Source organism: Stegodyphus dumicola, chromosome 12 (assembly GCF_044657685.1).
Source record: "Stegodyphus dumicola isolate Sdum_Otavi_A_Nest chromosome 12, ASM4465768v1".
NCBI classification, from domain to species: domain Eukaryota; kingdom Metazoa; phylum Arthropoda; class Arachnida; order Araneae; family Eresidae; genus Stegodyphus; species Stegodyphus dumicola.
The window spans coordinates 86,908,699-86,922,239 of record NC_140779.1 but is presented as its reverse complement, the minus strand read 5'-3'; the positions used below and the strand labels follow the sequence as shown (position 1 = coordinate 86,922,239).

At 32.7% G+C, this 13,541-nt stretch overlaps 1 protein-coding gene across 1 annotated transcript in view; it reads right to left on the bottom strand.

Moving 5' to 3' along the window:
* LOC118203144 (voltage-dependent calcium channel type A subunit alpha-1-like) overlaps nt 1–13,541 on the bottom strand; it is a 381,721-nt gene that overhangs the window by 82,613 nt on the left and 285,567 nt on the right. The window contains exons 35-37 of the mRNA XM_035375404.2: nt 10,773–10,900; nt 2,987–3,083; nt 1,769–1,874 (exon numbers count right to left, since the gene is read on the bottom strand). Of these exons, the coding sequence (XP_035231295.1) occupies nt 1,769–1,874; nt 2,987–3,083; nt 10,773–10,900 (331 nt within the window). The remainder of the gene's footprint in view (nt 1–1,768; nt 1,875–2,986; nt 3,084–10,772; nt 10,901–13,541) is intronic.

Here is a 13,541-nt window from a genome sequence, read left to right as displayed (position 1 = left end):
ATTTTAGTGCTGGAAGACTTGCTAATGCACGAAAATATATATATATATATATACGTCATAATAGCAAGGAAAAGACGGAGCAGTGTTGATGCGTACGTAGATCCACATTGAAGAGGAAGACTTCTGATTGCGTAGTATGTTTTTTGACTTGGTAATAGCTAAGAAATTTGGCTATTGGGACAGTTTTAATTCCATTTTTATTTTCCAGTTGATGTTTGTGACCACAATTCACTTGGCACTCTAATCGTACCTATTCAAGAACATTTACATTTTTGATATTATAGCGATAGCAAGCAAGACAGCGAAATTACATCCTAGCAGAGCAGAAAGCGAAGCTGAAGTGCATAGTTGTACAAGATGGTAGCGCACGAAGAGAAAAGTTTTGTTTGAGTTAAAAAGTTTCAATTTCCAATTACGTCATCAGCGTCGCGCAGGCCACGCAAAATGGAATGATCTAGAAATGATGCAACCCAGAGAAGTTATTACGATTTTTAGAACAGAGAGGGAGAATTAAAGGGTTACCGTTAGTTTAAATTATAATTTTGATTTACATAATTTTCATCTTACACACACATATATATATGAAGCAATTCAGATGTAGACATGTAGCTACGTTAAGAAGTAGTTGCAGTCATGGCCGATTTAATAATTCCTTATACTCGCAGACAAACATTTTTTAAATAAACACAGATAAACTGGTGCATTAAGCGCCAATTGCTGTTGAAGAATTACATCAGTACCTTCTACACTTTCGGAAATGTATATCTGAAGAGAGCCGGAGCAGCACCCATTAGCAAGTTGGCAAAAGCGAAGCGAGAGAGAGAGAATGCAATGTATCCAAGATGAAAGCTGGATTCACATTGATTTAGTTTTAGTTCCGATTTGTCTTCCCTTGGCTAATAAAGTTTCAATCTCCAAATTCAAAATCATTATTGGCTGAAGTCTTATGTATCTACATCTTTAGCAATATGTAAGAATAATATGAAAGTGATTAATTTTGAAATGACGCAGTATAGAAAAACCTGAAATTTATTTAAATTGAAGGTAGAATATCAATTCACATTCTTGTGTTAACAAAAACAACCACAAATGGTGGTAATTCAATTAAAGGAACAGTAAATTTCAATTAAAAACATAGGCCAGTACTTAAAGGCTACACAATTAAATTTTAAACTAAGCTGGCTCCATAACTCTATCGGCGTAACAAAATAACTGATTTGCATTCTGGTAATTGCTCACATATTTTTTGAGTTATCCACAGTTTTCCATTTGTTGCTTAACTTCTGGAAATCAATATTTACCTGTGCCTAATCTCTGAATGTGTATAAAGGTTCCATAGCAATTCTGCTGAGCCCCCAAACCTCTTTAAAAAAATGTTTTTTTTTTAATCGAATGACGGGCACTTGCCTTTTTTCAGCATTTTTAAATCTTCTTCTTCTTCTTCTTTTTTTTTTTTTCTTTTTTCCCATTTTAACTCTCTTTAAAATATTTTACCTATTTTCACTCGTTCCTAATGAATGATAATCAATATTTTTCAATATTATAGTTTAGCTAATATTAGTATTATAGTGTTTCCCCCTTCACCTTAAACTTTGTTTTTATTATCATTATTTAAAGCTATTGGTTTATCGCTTTAAATCTATATTATTAAAAATGATAACTAATTTTAAATTAAAATTATTTTTGATGAATGATATTAAAAATAAAATATAATTTAAATGCCGTAGTATAGTATATAAATGAACATTGAAGAAGAAAAGTGGCTTACTTGGCCGAATTTTAATACTGAGGTTCTCCCTAATCAAGGCAAATAATGTAGTAGTAAAGTTAACTTTTAAATCAGGAGAAAGAGGCATATTCATTCTGATGAGTTTCTGCATTCCATAGGAAAATATGAAAAGAAATTTTTTAAATATTAAGTAAACATTTTCTTTTCCAGCACAGATAAAAAAAATAATTTGAGAAAACATAGAAAATCAGACATTATATGAACTATAAGTAATATGTAAGAGTGTAATATATATAAGTAACATTCATCAGATAATTACCCCTAAATAATTGGTTATAATTTGCAACACATTACAGAAAGAAATATGGCATTTAAATTGAAAATAGCATCGTCTACAAAAATTGCTCTCTACTCTACTGACATTCAGGTACACTCAATAAAGATAATTTATGTCATCAAAGATCACATACAGGATGTCCTCGGTAACATTCTTGATTGCTTCACTTATGATGCTAAATCTATTAATAGATAAAGTTTACTTTTGCCAATACAACATTTATAGCATTTACATAAGAAGGAATCAAATTGGGTAAATGAGTTGATCACAGTGGAGATTACTTATCAAGCTATTTGATCCCGAAAAATGGAGAAAATTTAATTCATTCTCAGATGGGATGCATGTCTGGTGCTTTTCTTTGTTAAAACTTATCCAGAAATTCATATTCTCTTCCCTTAACAAAATATGTTATCTAATATTGTTTCACAAGCCATACACACTTTACACAAGCCTATACATGCTCATATGCATCCATTTCGAATAATTATCAAAGTTAAACACAATTTACGTTAATACTATACATATATAAATTCAAGGGAGAATATTACTATGTAATGAATATTACGCATTTTACAAGATTCAGCGTCTCTTGAAAACAAAGCATTAATTTTCTGCCTATTCCTTTGGAACAACTGTCCATTGGAATACCACACACTTTGGCATGGTGGTAGAGAGACAAGCTGCGTAGTATTGAGCGGAAGTTCATATTCCGGAAGAAGCATAGATATTTGTAAATGCATAGTGGCTTTGAGATACAGGGGCCTTAAAAATAGCATCCAAGCCAAAAATCTCCTTGAGATATTGGTAATAAAAATAAAATAAAATAATAATAATAATAATTAAAAAAAAAAAAAAAGAAGCATATGAAAAAGTCTAAATTTTTCCAGTGTGATAAACTTTCTATATTGATATGCTCTTACCTTGTACGCTAATCGATAAGGACACTTATTTCCAAATCCTAGTGGTGGATCCATGTTGCGCAACATATCATACATTTCTGTATAGTGAATCTGACCTCTGAAACGGAATTAATAAAAATAATATATTAATAATGAGGGTGAATTTTTTTTTTGTCTAATTTGGTTAAATTACTTGAAACGTTTTAAATACTGAAAAAAAAAGGTTATATTATTATTTTTTACTTAATTCATAAATGGGCATTTAATTCTGTTTGTATAACTACAGCTGCAACATAAAAAAATTCATCCAAAAAGTAACTGTATAGTAGAAATAAAATCTGTTGCACTAACTTTACACATTCTCTTCTTTACATGTAGATTACAGAAATTTTTTATAAACTACATACATCTTGTTCAAATCTATATTATTAAAAATGATAACTAATTTTAAATTATTATTTTACAGTCATGTTTGATACATATATTGCTGATTTTCACAAAGTGCAAAGCTTAAGCAACAAATTCATTTTTCAACATTCAACCAAGAAATTGTTGAAAACGGCTTTTAGCGATCAGTACAATGAAAAGCCAACTCAGGACAAAGATGATGCATATGCAGTGCTTAAATTGCGCCGGAGCCCGACTCCGATGCTTCTCAATTTTTAAGATAAATTGCAATTTTAGCCGGAGCGCACTGGAGCCCTAAATAAGATGAGCTCCGGTACTTATTTTTATAAAACTGAACCACAGATTAAAGGGCAAAAAATTTATAATTCCTAACGTTTTAGTTTAACAATAAGCAGGCCTTGCAATACTCTATTTCCCTAGAAATACGAACTCATGGGAACATGAGAGTTCAAGTAAAGTCCTCTCATTCACATGCGGAAACCTTTCCTTCTAAGAAAAGCAATAAATTAGGGGGAGTTTTTTAGGAACGGGTAAATTTCTCGCCATGCCATCGTGTCTAGTGTATTGATATCGATGCTTACAGTTAGTTATTCTCGCAGGAAGTTAAATGTGCGTTAAATAACAGTCAGTACAATAAGAGCGAAATACTGAGATAAAACTGCTCAAGCACGTCCTTATACATCGTCTTCCCTCAGTACCCATAAGGGGGGGGGGGAAGCGTAACCAGCAACTTTACATTCATCCTAAGGAGTCAAATTCAGGACTCATTTTACCCCTGACATACATCTGCCTAACGGCTATAATTATATCAGCAGAGAGCTGCGGTCAAAGAGAACGTGCTCTCTCACCAAGATTCCCCTCATTTCTTGTTTCCACCCACTCATACCCTCATTCTGTTTCGTCACGGAAATTTTATCAGTATTTAATTTTTGTGATGATAAAAGAACTGCCCCCCTACGATCAGAGCTTAAATTGGGCCGGAGCCCACTGGGTTTCGGCTTCGGTTCTTCTTAATTTTTGTAATAAATCATAATTCTAGCCGGAACGCACCGGAGCCCTGCATAAGAAGGCTGCGGCGCTTCTTTTATGCAACTGAATAACAATTTCAGTAGAAATTTTATCTCGAAAATTTTATTTTAACAATAAAATTATATTAAAAATCGCGTATTAAATTTCAATTTATCTCTATTCATTTTATTTAGTTTTAATTATTTAATTACTTCAATCTTTAATTACTTCAGTAAATAATCAATAATTATCAATTAAATTATAATTATATAATAATTATTGATTAAATAACAATTTATAAACACTAATTAAATAGTTATTAATTAATTTGATTATAATTAACTATTTAATTTTTTAATTATTAATGAGTTTAATAGTCATTTTATTTACTCTTGTTCCTCTTTGCTGACGGTCTTCCATAGGGCTCCGGCACTTCTCATCTTAGAAATTAAGCCCTGTGCATAGGTAATATCAGCACCATGATGTAAGAGAGTATGTCAATACGCGCAAAATGTGAGGAATCAGCGTGCACTTTTAAATGTGGCCAATAGATAGAAAAACACGATCAACGGACTTCGCATGCCCTAATTCTAATACATTTGGAAATTAGCCTCCTTTTTTTCACTGTTGTCATCAGATAATCATATCAATTCATTTAAAATAAGAAATATTTAGTTATTTTTATTGCGATATTTTCTGAACTCATTCAGGTACCCATGGGTACAGCAAAATGTTCTTTTTTAGGGCACAGGGTGAAACTTCTGATGATGATATGGAATCGGACCGATCTATGATTTCAAGTAAATCGATGCAATTCCCACTCAGGAGAGAGGATTTTGTAAAATTGCCCAGGAAGAAAAGTAAGAAAAAGAAGATGAAAACCTCATCTGAACTTGAAGTTACGCCGAGAAAGTGGATTATGATAAAGGCGAGGATGAACAAATGGAAATTGTAATGAAGGTGATAAGACTATATGGTGCATGCCACCTTCTGGATCGTTTGCGAGGAAAGGAACCGCTCTTTCCAGCAGAACCTTCTGATCTAGGCGAAAGTAATCTAAAACAAGTTGAAAAAAAGCTGAAGGAAAACCCATGAATCTCTCCTAAAAAGACAGCGAAGAAACTACCGAGCGAAGAAACTAGCGAGAATTGATTCGAGAAGTTGGAAGAAATTCAGAAAGAACCTAAATGTGACTGCCCTGATGAAATTCCCCCTCTTATTGTTTTCAAGCAAGAGAAGATAGACTGGCTAATCGTCGAACGAAACCTCAGAGAAATATGCAAAGACGAAATTGAAGCAAACATAAAGTTAAAATTGATATATGTGAACACGAAAAAGATGGAGGATTACAAAAATGCCACGAAATTTCTGAAGGCGAATGAAATACTTTTTCACACTTACCTGACGGATAAAGTAAAACCATTGAGAGTCATTCTGAAAAATCTCCCAGATCAAGTCACTAAAGAAGCGGTTTTTGACGATTTAGTAAGAAGAAAATTTCCAGTTATAAAGGTCAAGCAGTTCTGCAGGAGCAAAAAATACAACCCTGAAAAACTGCCAATTTGGCTCATTAAACTTAAGAGGAATGAAGGTCATGCAATTCATCAGCTAAACTGCATGTTTAGCGTGAACGTCCGAATAGAGAAATATAGCCCCAGAAAACGCCCGATCCAGTGTTTTAGATGTCAGGAGTGGGGGCACTCCCAACATTTATGCACAAACGCAGTGAGATGTTGTAAATGTGGAGACGAACATCGCAGCAATACCTGCCCTAAGAAGTATTATGAAACACCCACCTGTCTATTCTACAGAAAATACCACGTTTGCAGTTATCGCGGATGTGAAGAGTACAAGAAAAAATTCGAGAGAAAACCAGCCCCACGTAAAACGAAGGAATTTGTTGCTACGAAAGAAGACTTTCCGCAACTCGCAAAAACCACTGAAGAAAGCACCCCCCTCTCAGAAGGGTCAGTATAGCGAAAAGTTAAAGAAGAAACTAAATCAAATCCCAACAGAGGCAGGAGAAGCCCTTAACTGGCTCAGAGATGATACGATAGAAGAATTCTTCGACAAAATTTATCGAGTTCATCGAAAACATCAGAAAAGCGAAAACTGTGGCAGATAAGTTATTCTCTGGTTTTAAAGCCGCTTTGTATTTGATGAAGATAGCCGATGAAGGATACTAAAGACTTAGCATCCCCACGAAATGCAGTAATTAAACGTTTTACTTCAGTTTTAAATTTATTTTCACTTATTCTACTCACCAGTTAACCCCATGGAGGTAGGAAAGGGAGGAGGGGCCATTTCGGGCTAGAAGTGAAGCACTGCTTTGAAGCTTGGGTCACCAGACGGAGTGTTCTTTGTTTACATTCAGAAGCTCGCTTGACAAGATTCTGATAGTATTTCGACACACGACAGTTCCATAAAAATCGAAAAAGGGACACTCACGCATGAAAGAAACATTCATAGTGTGATGGATAATAGCAATTTGTATAGTTTACTGACATTTATGCAAAAATCACATCTTGGTTATTTTTCGATAACTAACAACAGCGATTTTGATTATGAATTTGTTTTATAAAATTCTAAGTTGTTGCACTACAAAAATATAGATTTTAAGAAAATTGCTAAAAGAGATCTGCGAAAATTTATTTTCTAGAAGATTTGAAAAGTTTGAAACTTGATGGCTAAATGTAAATATAAAATTATGTATGTTAAAATATTTGTAATTAGGCACATAGGTCAGATTAAGTTTTTATTAAATAGAGTAATGCATGCAAGGGCTATCTGCCTAAAGAGAGAGATGTCATCGTGGAGGAATTTTGAAGAAAAACTGACCTTTGAGTGGGTATTAAAAATAATACTTATAATTTTCATTCAAATTATATTCATATATATTTTTTATGTAAAATTTTCGGGTGTATGCTAAATTAGTGTAAATTACTTTACACGAAAAATATAGTGAATGCACAGAAATTAAAGATTTGCACATGCCGGAAATGATAAATAGGAAATATGTATGGGTATTTATGCATGTGCTTGCAAAAAGCATGTATCTGCCTTTGAAAAAATACTTAAATATTCATTAAATTATTTATAAATGTATTTGAAATGAAGAATTTATTCACTTATAAACAACTGTGAAAGTACTGTGAAGAAATCTAATGATTATATGCATATAATTTATAATGATTATAAATGTTATCTAAATATATAATAACCTTAATATTGAATTGTAAACATAAATTGAAATCCTGTTAACAAATACGTTATAAAATTAATTAAGCAAGAATTGTTTGTATTGGAAAGCAATCTGTTAAAAGGTATTGTAAAGCAAATGCTATGAGATGCGAACTTAAGAACGTAATAAAGAGTTTTGGAATATGTATCGTTGAAATGAAGGGTTAAAAAAAAAAAAAAAAAAAAAAATCTGATAAGTATAATTAAAAGAATTATTCCCTTTACATTTTATAATAACTCAGTTACAAGTTTTAAATAATACTTTAAAAAAAAAAAACTTATTTTATTCCCTTTCAGAAATGTTCAGAGAAAGTCAAATACTAAAGTATTTCGCTAATTCCTAATAATTCTCTAATTTAAAATGAACCGAATAGAGCATTAATTATAAATTGACTTACATTTTTCGATTTAAAAGAAGCTAAAAAATCATTTCATATTTAAGAAAGTATTTTAGGAAGAAGCTCTATAAATAGAAAAGAAATAATGCATAATTTTAATATTAATAATACAATAAACTTTGATCTTAATTTTTGTACCTTAACCGAATAAAATCGAATTACCTTAATTTTTTTTTCTAATGTAATTAACGAAAACTTGTGAAAATATTTTGTTCAAATTAAACCATTCTGAGAAAACTGTCCTGTGAAAAGTATAGCATTTAATTCCGTTCAGAATGAAATGTTGTTTAAAAATATGTTGTTTTCACATACTTAGGACTCTGAAGTGTTGTAGAAAAAGAAAATATATACATTTATATGTATATTTGCGACGTAATTACAAAATATTTACACCCGAACGCGTCAAATCCCATAGAACTCAATGGTAAATGACCCAATGTTTTGGTCACCACGTAGGGATCGCCGGTGCTTCAGAGCAGGGTACGGAGAAACTTGTTTAGGGCGACTCCATCTTACTTCCTACCTCCATGGTTAACCCGGTTTTCAAGCAGCATCGAGCGGGGTCAGTTTTTGGAAAGGTGACCTCCTACGTGACTGGATCCGACGAATGAGCAACTACTGTTTCTAGACAGGACTTTTCGCCACTAAGGAGAGGATTTATTCACCAGTTCGACGGCTTAACTCGCCGCTATTAGTACTTTAACTATTTTAAATGCTAATTGTTTCTACTTCAGGTTTCCAGTCACCAAAATTTTTATGTAACTATTTATGCCTAATTCAGAAGTCAAACAACAAAAATCAGCGTTATATTTACAAAATTTTCACAGGACTAGTTTCGATGGTTTTACCGAACCAGATGGTCTTACCGAAAACCGCATTTGCGGTTTTGCAGCTGAAGATGGTGGTTCGGTAAAACCATCGAAACTAGTTCTGTGAAAGTTTTGTAAATATAACGCTGATTTTTGTTGTTTGACTTCTGAATTAGTATTTATTCGGCGTGTTATTGTGTCTTAATTATTTATGCCTAATTAATTATGATTTATGTTTTGTATCAACTTTGTTCTAGAAATGGACTGGTTACTTTTGGATATCATTCGAAACTTCAAAATTATTCTACGAGGGGTAGGGCCTTCGGCCCAGGCACCCTGGTGTACTAAAGCACCGTTCCACTGGAGGATAAGCATATGTTCAAGGTACTGCGGCTAATCTTTGGAATATGGTAACAGGTAGTTTGGCGACATTTTGGTAAGGCGATAAAAGGTTACTAGCTAGGACTTTAGCAGTGTACATGGATAAAGTCAAGAGTGCGCGCAATGCCATTTTTGTGCAATTATGGGATGTTTTTTAAGTGAAAATAGGTCGATGAGTACATGGATACCGTGTATGTGCAATTCTTAAAAATGTGGCAAGCAGTTTGCGATTCTGCACGTTCTCCCAATTTCGCACCTAATCTTCGTCATGATTAAACACTTTTGTTCCATAAAAGTTCTAGCATAAGCGTAATTCGGCTAGTAGATTGTTGGAAAAAAAAATTTTGAGTTGGAAAAAAAAAAAAAAAAAAAAAAAAAAACATGCCTTTGCTCAAGGAGGTTAGAATAGACATTTTGGTTACTCTAACCTCCTTGCCTTTACTTTGTGAAAACAAAATGGCGTCCAAACAAAAACTAACAGGTTGCTGTAGCAGGGTTGGTCGCCAAAGTTTCGCCAAAAAATCATTAAGTTACCATAATCCAAAGATTAACCGGTACGGCTTCTAGTAATGTTCTACACCTCAAAATTACTTGGAATTTTAACCATTTCATATTTCCTACCTTCTCACAATGTATTTGTAAAATAAATAATGATGCCAACTCAGAGCTGGATTAACTATCAATTGAAATAAGAATGTGCTTAGTAAAGAAGGTACCACAAAAATTGTCGGTTTTATTATTGAATGTATTATGGAATGGGCAAAAACATGCGTAAATGTATGTATGAGGCACCATATTCTTTCAAGTACTTGCATCCTTTAATAGTCTTAATCCTGCCCTGTTGCCAACTGCTCGCCTTCAAGATGCAGCAATTTTAATGCTCGATATTGTATTTATATATATTTAAAAAAATTTGGAAATAGACTGCAAATTATCTTTATTATAAAAATAATTTTTAAAACTATATGTAAAATACTTAAGATTATGTTTTTCTTAGATTTAAAATACCTTTATGTTCATAAAAAAAGTTATTTATTAGTTTATGTAATATACTGATTACCATTATCATAATTATTTAAGACCTAAATAAGGAAGGCTAACTGAAGTTTTATCAAATTTATTTAGAGAAAATAAAACAGCATAATATTTGAAGGAAATATTTTCTTATTAAAAAAGTATATTAATAGACATTGATGTAAATGTACGAATCCAATACATCTACACAGTTCTCTTAAAATATGTAAAAAAAAATTTTTGTTCATATAGCAGTTAATTAGATCGGCGGAAAGTATTAAAAAAATAATATCACTCCTGAGAAATCTAACACAATTAATGGAAAATATAAACATGTAATGTCATTTTACGTAATAACTCCATAATGCATCAGATAAAAATATAAATTAATATTTATGCAGCAGTTTGTTTTGGAATCAATTAATCATTATTCTGCTTTAATTAACACTTAGTAAAAATTCATATATTAAAATACAGACAAAAAAATTTGCTGTGTGCATAACTACGTGATTAAAAAAAAATAGTTCAGAACAAATTTTAAATACTTACGTTGCACTAGGATCATACTCTGCCCACATTCTAATGAATTCATCTAAATGATGAGCTCCCAGAATTGAAGAATCCCGAGTTAGGTAATCAAAATTGTCCATAATAACCGCAACAAAAAGATTTAGCATCTATAGAATAAAATTTGCTGTAAGTTTTTCCTTTTAGAGAAATGAAAATCTAATGAAGGAAGAAAAAATGGAAATTTATACTGACGAATAATGATATTTAGGGTCGATTTAATTTTAAGGGCCCGCAAGTTGCAACACGCGGTGTCCCTATTAGGCCCTTTTTAAAACTGAATTTTCTATAGCAAGTTCAGATTATAAAATAATTTTTTTATTACTAAATATTTCATTTCGAAAACAAATGTTACAATCATTTATGTAACATATTTTGTATATTAACAATTTTCATGTAGTTCTCCACATCTAAATAGAATAAAAGCGTGTAAAAATTTGTAATACAACACTTATATAATATTAATTCAAATGCATAATATTGACAGTAAAACAAATCAAAGAAGCATAGCACATTTTCACTAAAAATTACAACACATTTTGCAGATGAATATGCAGTTTGGAAACACATAAAAAATGACTATAAAGTAATAAAAATTTTCTTAAAACTATATAGTCTAATTTGTTTATTAAATTATTTCTTATAATTTTTTATACAAGTTATGTTGTTTCTTCGCAGATTTGTTCTATAAAATGAAGTAATATTTTCTTAGTTTTTCCGATTTCTCTCCTCTTTGCATAATTTTTTCCCCCAACATCAGTCATCTAAATCTTCACGTTTCTTATTTTGAGCACTAAACGCCTTAACACGCCTGTATCCAGCGAATGGGCGAGGTCTTTCTTCTGTTATAAAAATATCTGATGTGGACACCACATGTCATCCTTGTACGGCCTAATTAAATTATACTCATTCTTTGCTGCATCTCATTTGTACTTATTTCCTCGAATTTCATTAGAAATATATTTCTCATTCAATTATTTCAGTTCTCACTTAGGCAAGACAAAAATACATAAAAACTCAAAGCATCTTCATTAAAAATTAATATTATTAAAAATTAAAAATTAAAAATTAGAAAAACATAAAACCCCAAATACAGTTAATTTTTTTTTTCTACAATTAAAATTAGAGGTTCTACGACTAGCTGGCAGGAAAACGGAGTTTTCTGTGTACAAAATTTAAAGTTTACTGTTGGTCTCACTCGGCAAAAAGACACTGAAGTTGGCGCACAGAATGATTTAATTCACTATTCTACTAAAACTTTCAAACGTAAATAAATGGCGGTCTCCTTAGGGTAAGCAGGACTTAAATAACTTTTAAATTGTTAATAATTCAACAACTATTGCATGCAGTTTAACTAAAGCCATACAGACCTTAACCGGAACATAAGAACGACATAATTCAATCAGTTTTAAAGCAAAACGTGCACAATTTACCAACATTAAAAAAAAAAAAATTAAAAGAGCTCACCGAGCCGAGTAACAGAGGGGGCACATATATATGTATATAAAATTAAAAGGAAAAGTCGGAACTACATGATAGATTATAATTTCTTCCCTATGAAGGTCCTAACCAATTCTTCCTCAATAAAAGTTGCAAAGCAAAAGGAGTACATGTAAAATTAAAAAAACGTCAAATACGTATGTATATACAGGGTTATTCAAAAAGAAAGAGCAGATTTCAAACATTTATTTCTTCCAAACTACAAAAGATAGAAACATGATTCCAACGTTAATGGATAGAGAAAAGTTAACAATTATGGTATGCATTCAATATGGGCACCGTGTGTTACACGACAAATGTCAAATCGGTGGTTGCGACATGTGCAGACGATGTTTTAGAACTCGCCATACTGTTGGCTGAGGAATTTTAAGTTCTTTACTTGCTCGCGATGTGGATTTCTTTGGGTTCCTTTCGTAAAGTGTACGAATACGCTCGACATTCTCGTTCGATGTGCGTGGACGTCCCGTGCTTTTCCCTTTGCAGACGCAACCATCTTCTTCGAATTTTCGATGCCACTCGTAAATTTGCTTATGACACGGTGGTTGTTTATTAAATTGACGGCGAAATGCTCGCTGAACTGCAACAATGGATTCTAGTTTTGCCAATTGTAGAACACAAAAAGACTTCTGCTCTGGTTTCGCCGCCATTTCACTTAGAGAAGTTTTACCGTATACACTGAAGAGCCAAAACATTATGACCACCTACTCAATAACACGTTATGCGACCTTTGGCCTGCAAAACAACTGCAACTCGCCTTGGTATGAATACCGCAAGTTCTTGGTAGATGGCGAGACAGGTTCTAACAAATGTGTAAGCAGAGGTCACGCAAAGTTGAGATATTCCGAAACAGTGGCGTTTGAGTTGTCAGCTGCCGCTCCATGACATCCCAAATGTGCTTTATCGGGTTAATATCCGGTGAGCTAAGTGGCCAGAACATTAATAAGAATTCACCCTTATGCTTCCCGAAACACTCCAACACAATTCAAGTCTTGTGACAGGGGTCGTTGTCCTGCTGGAAGATTCATTTATAGTTGGGAAGACAGACATATAAGGGTGTAACTGATCTGGAATTGTGTTCAGACAGTCATGGTCTGCTCTACTACAACTAAGTCTCCCAAAGCGTAATACCAGTCTGTGTATGACCTGCTGTACACGGGAAGCAACTGTTGGCGTACCTTGACCTGACGATTGACGTGGTAAATGAGAAATCGTGATTCATCCGACCAGGCAACTCTATCTTTCACTTATCCA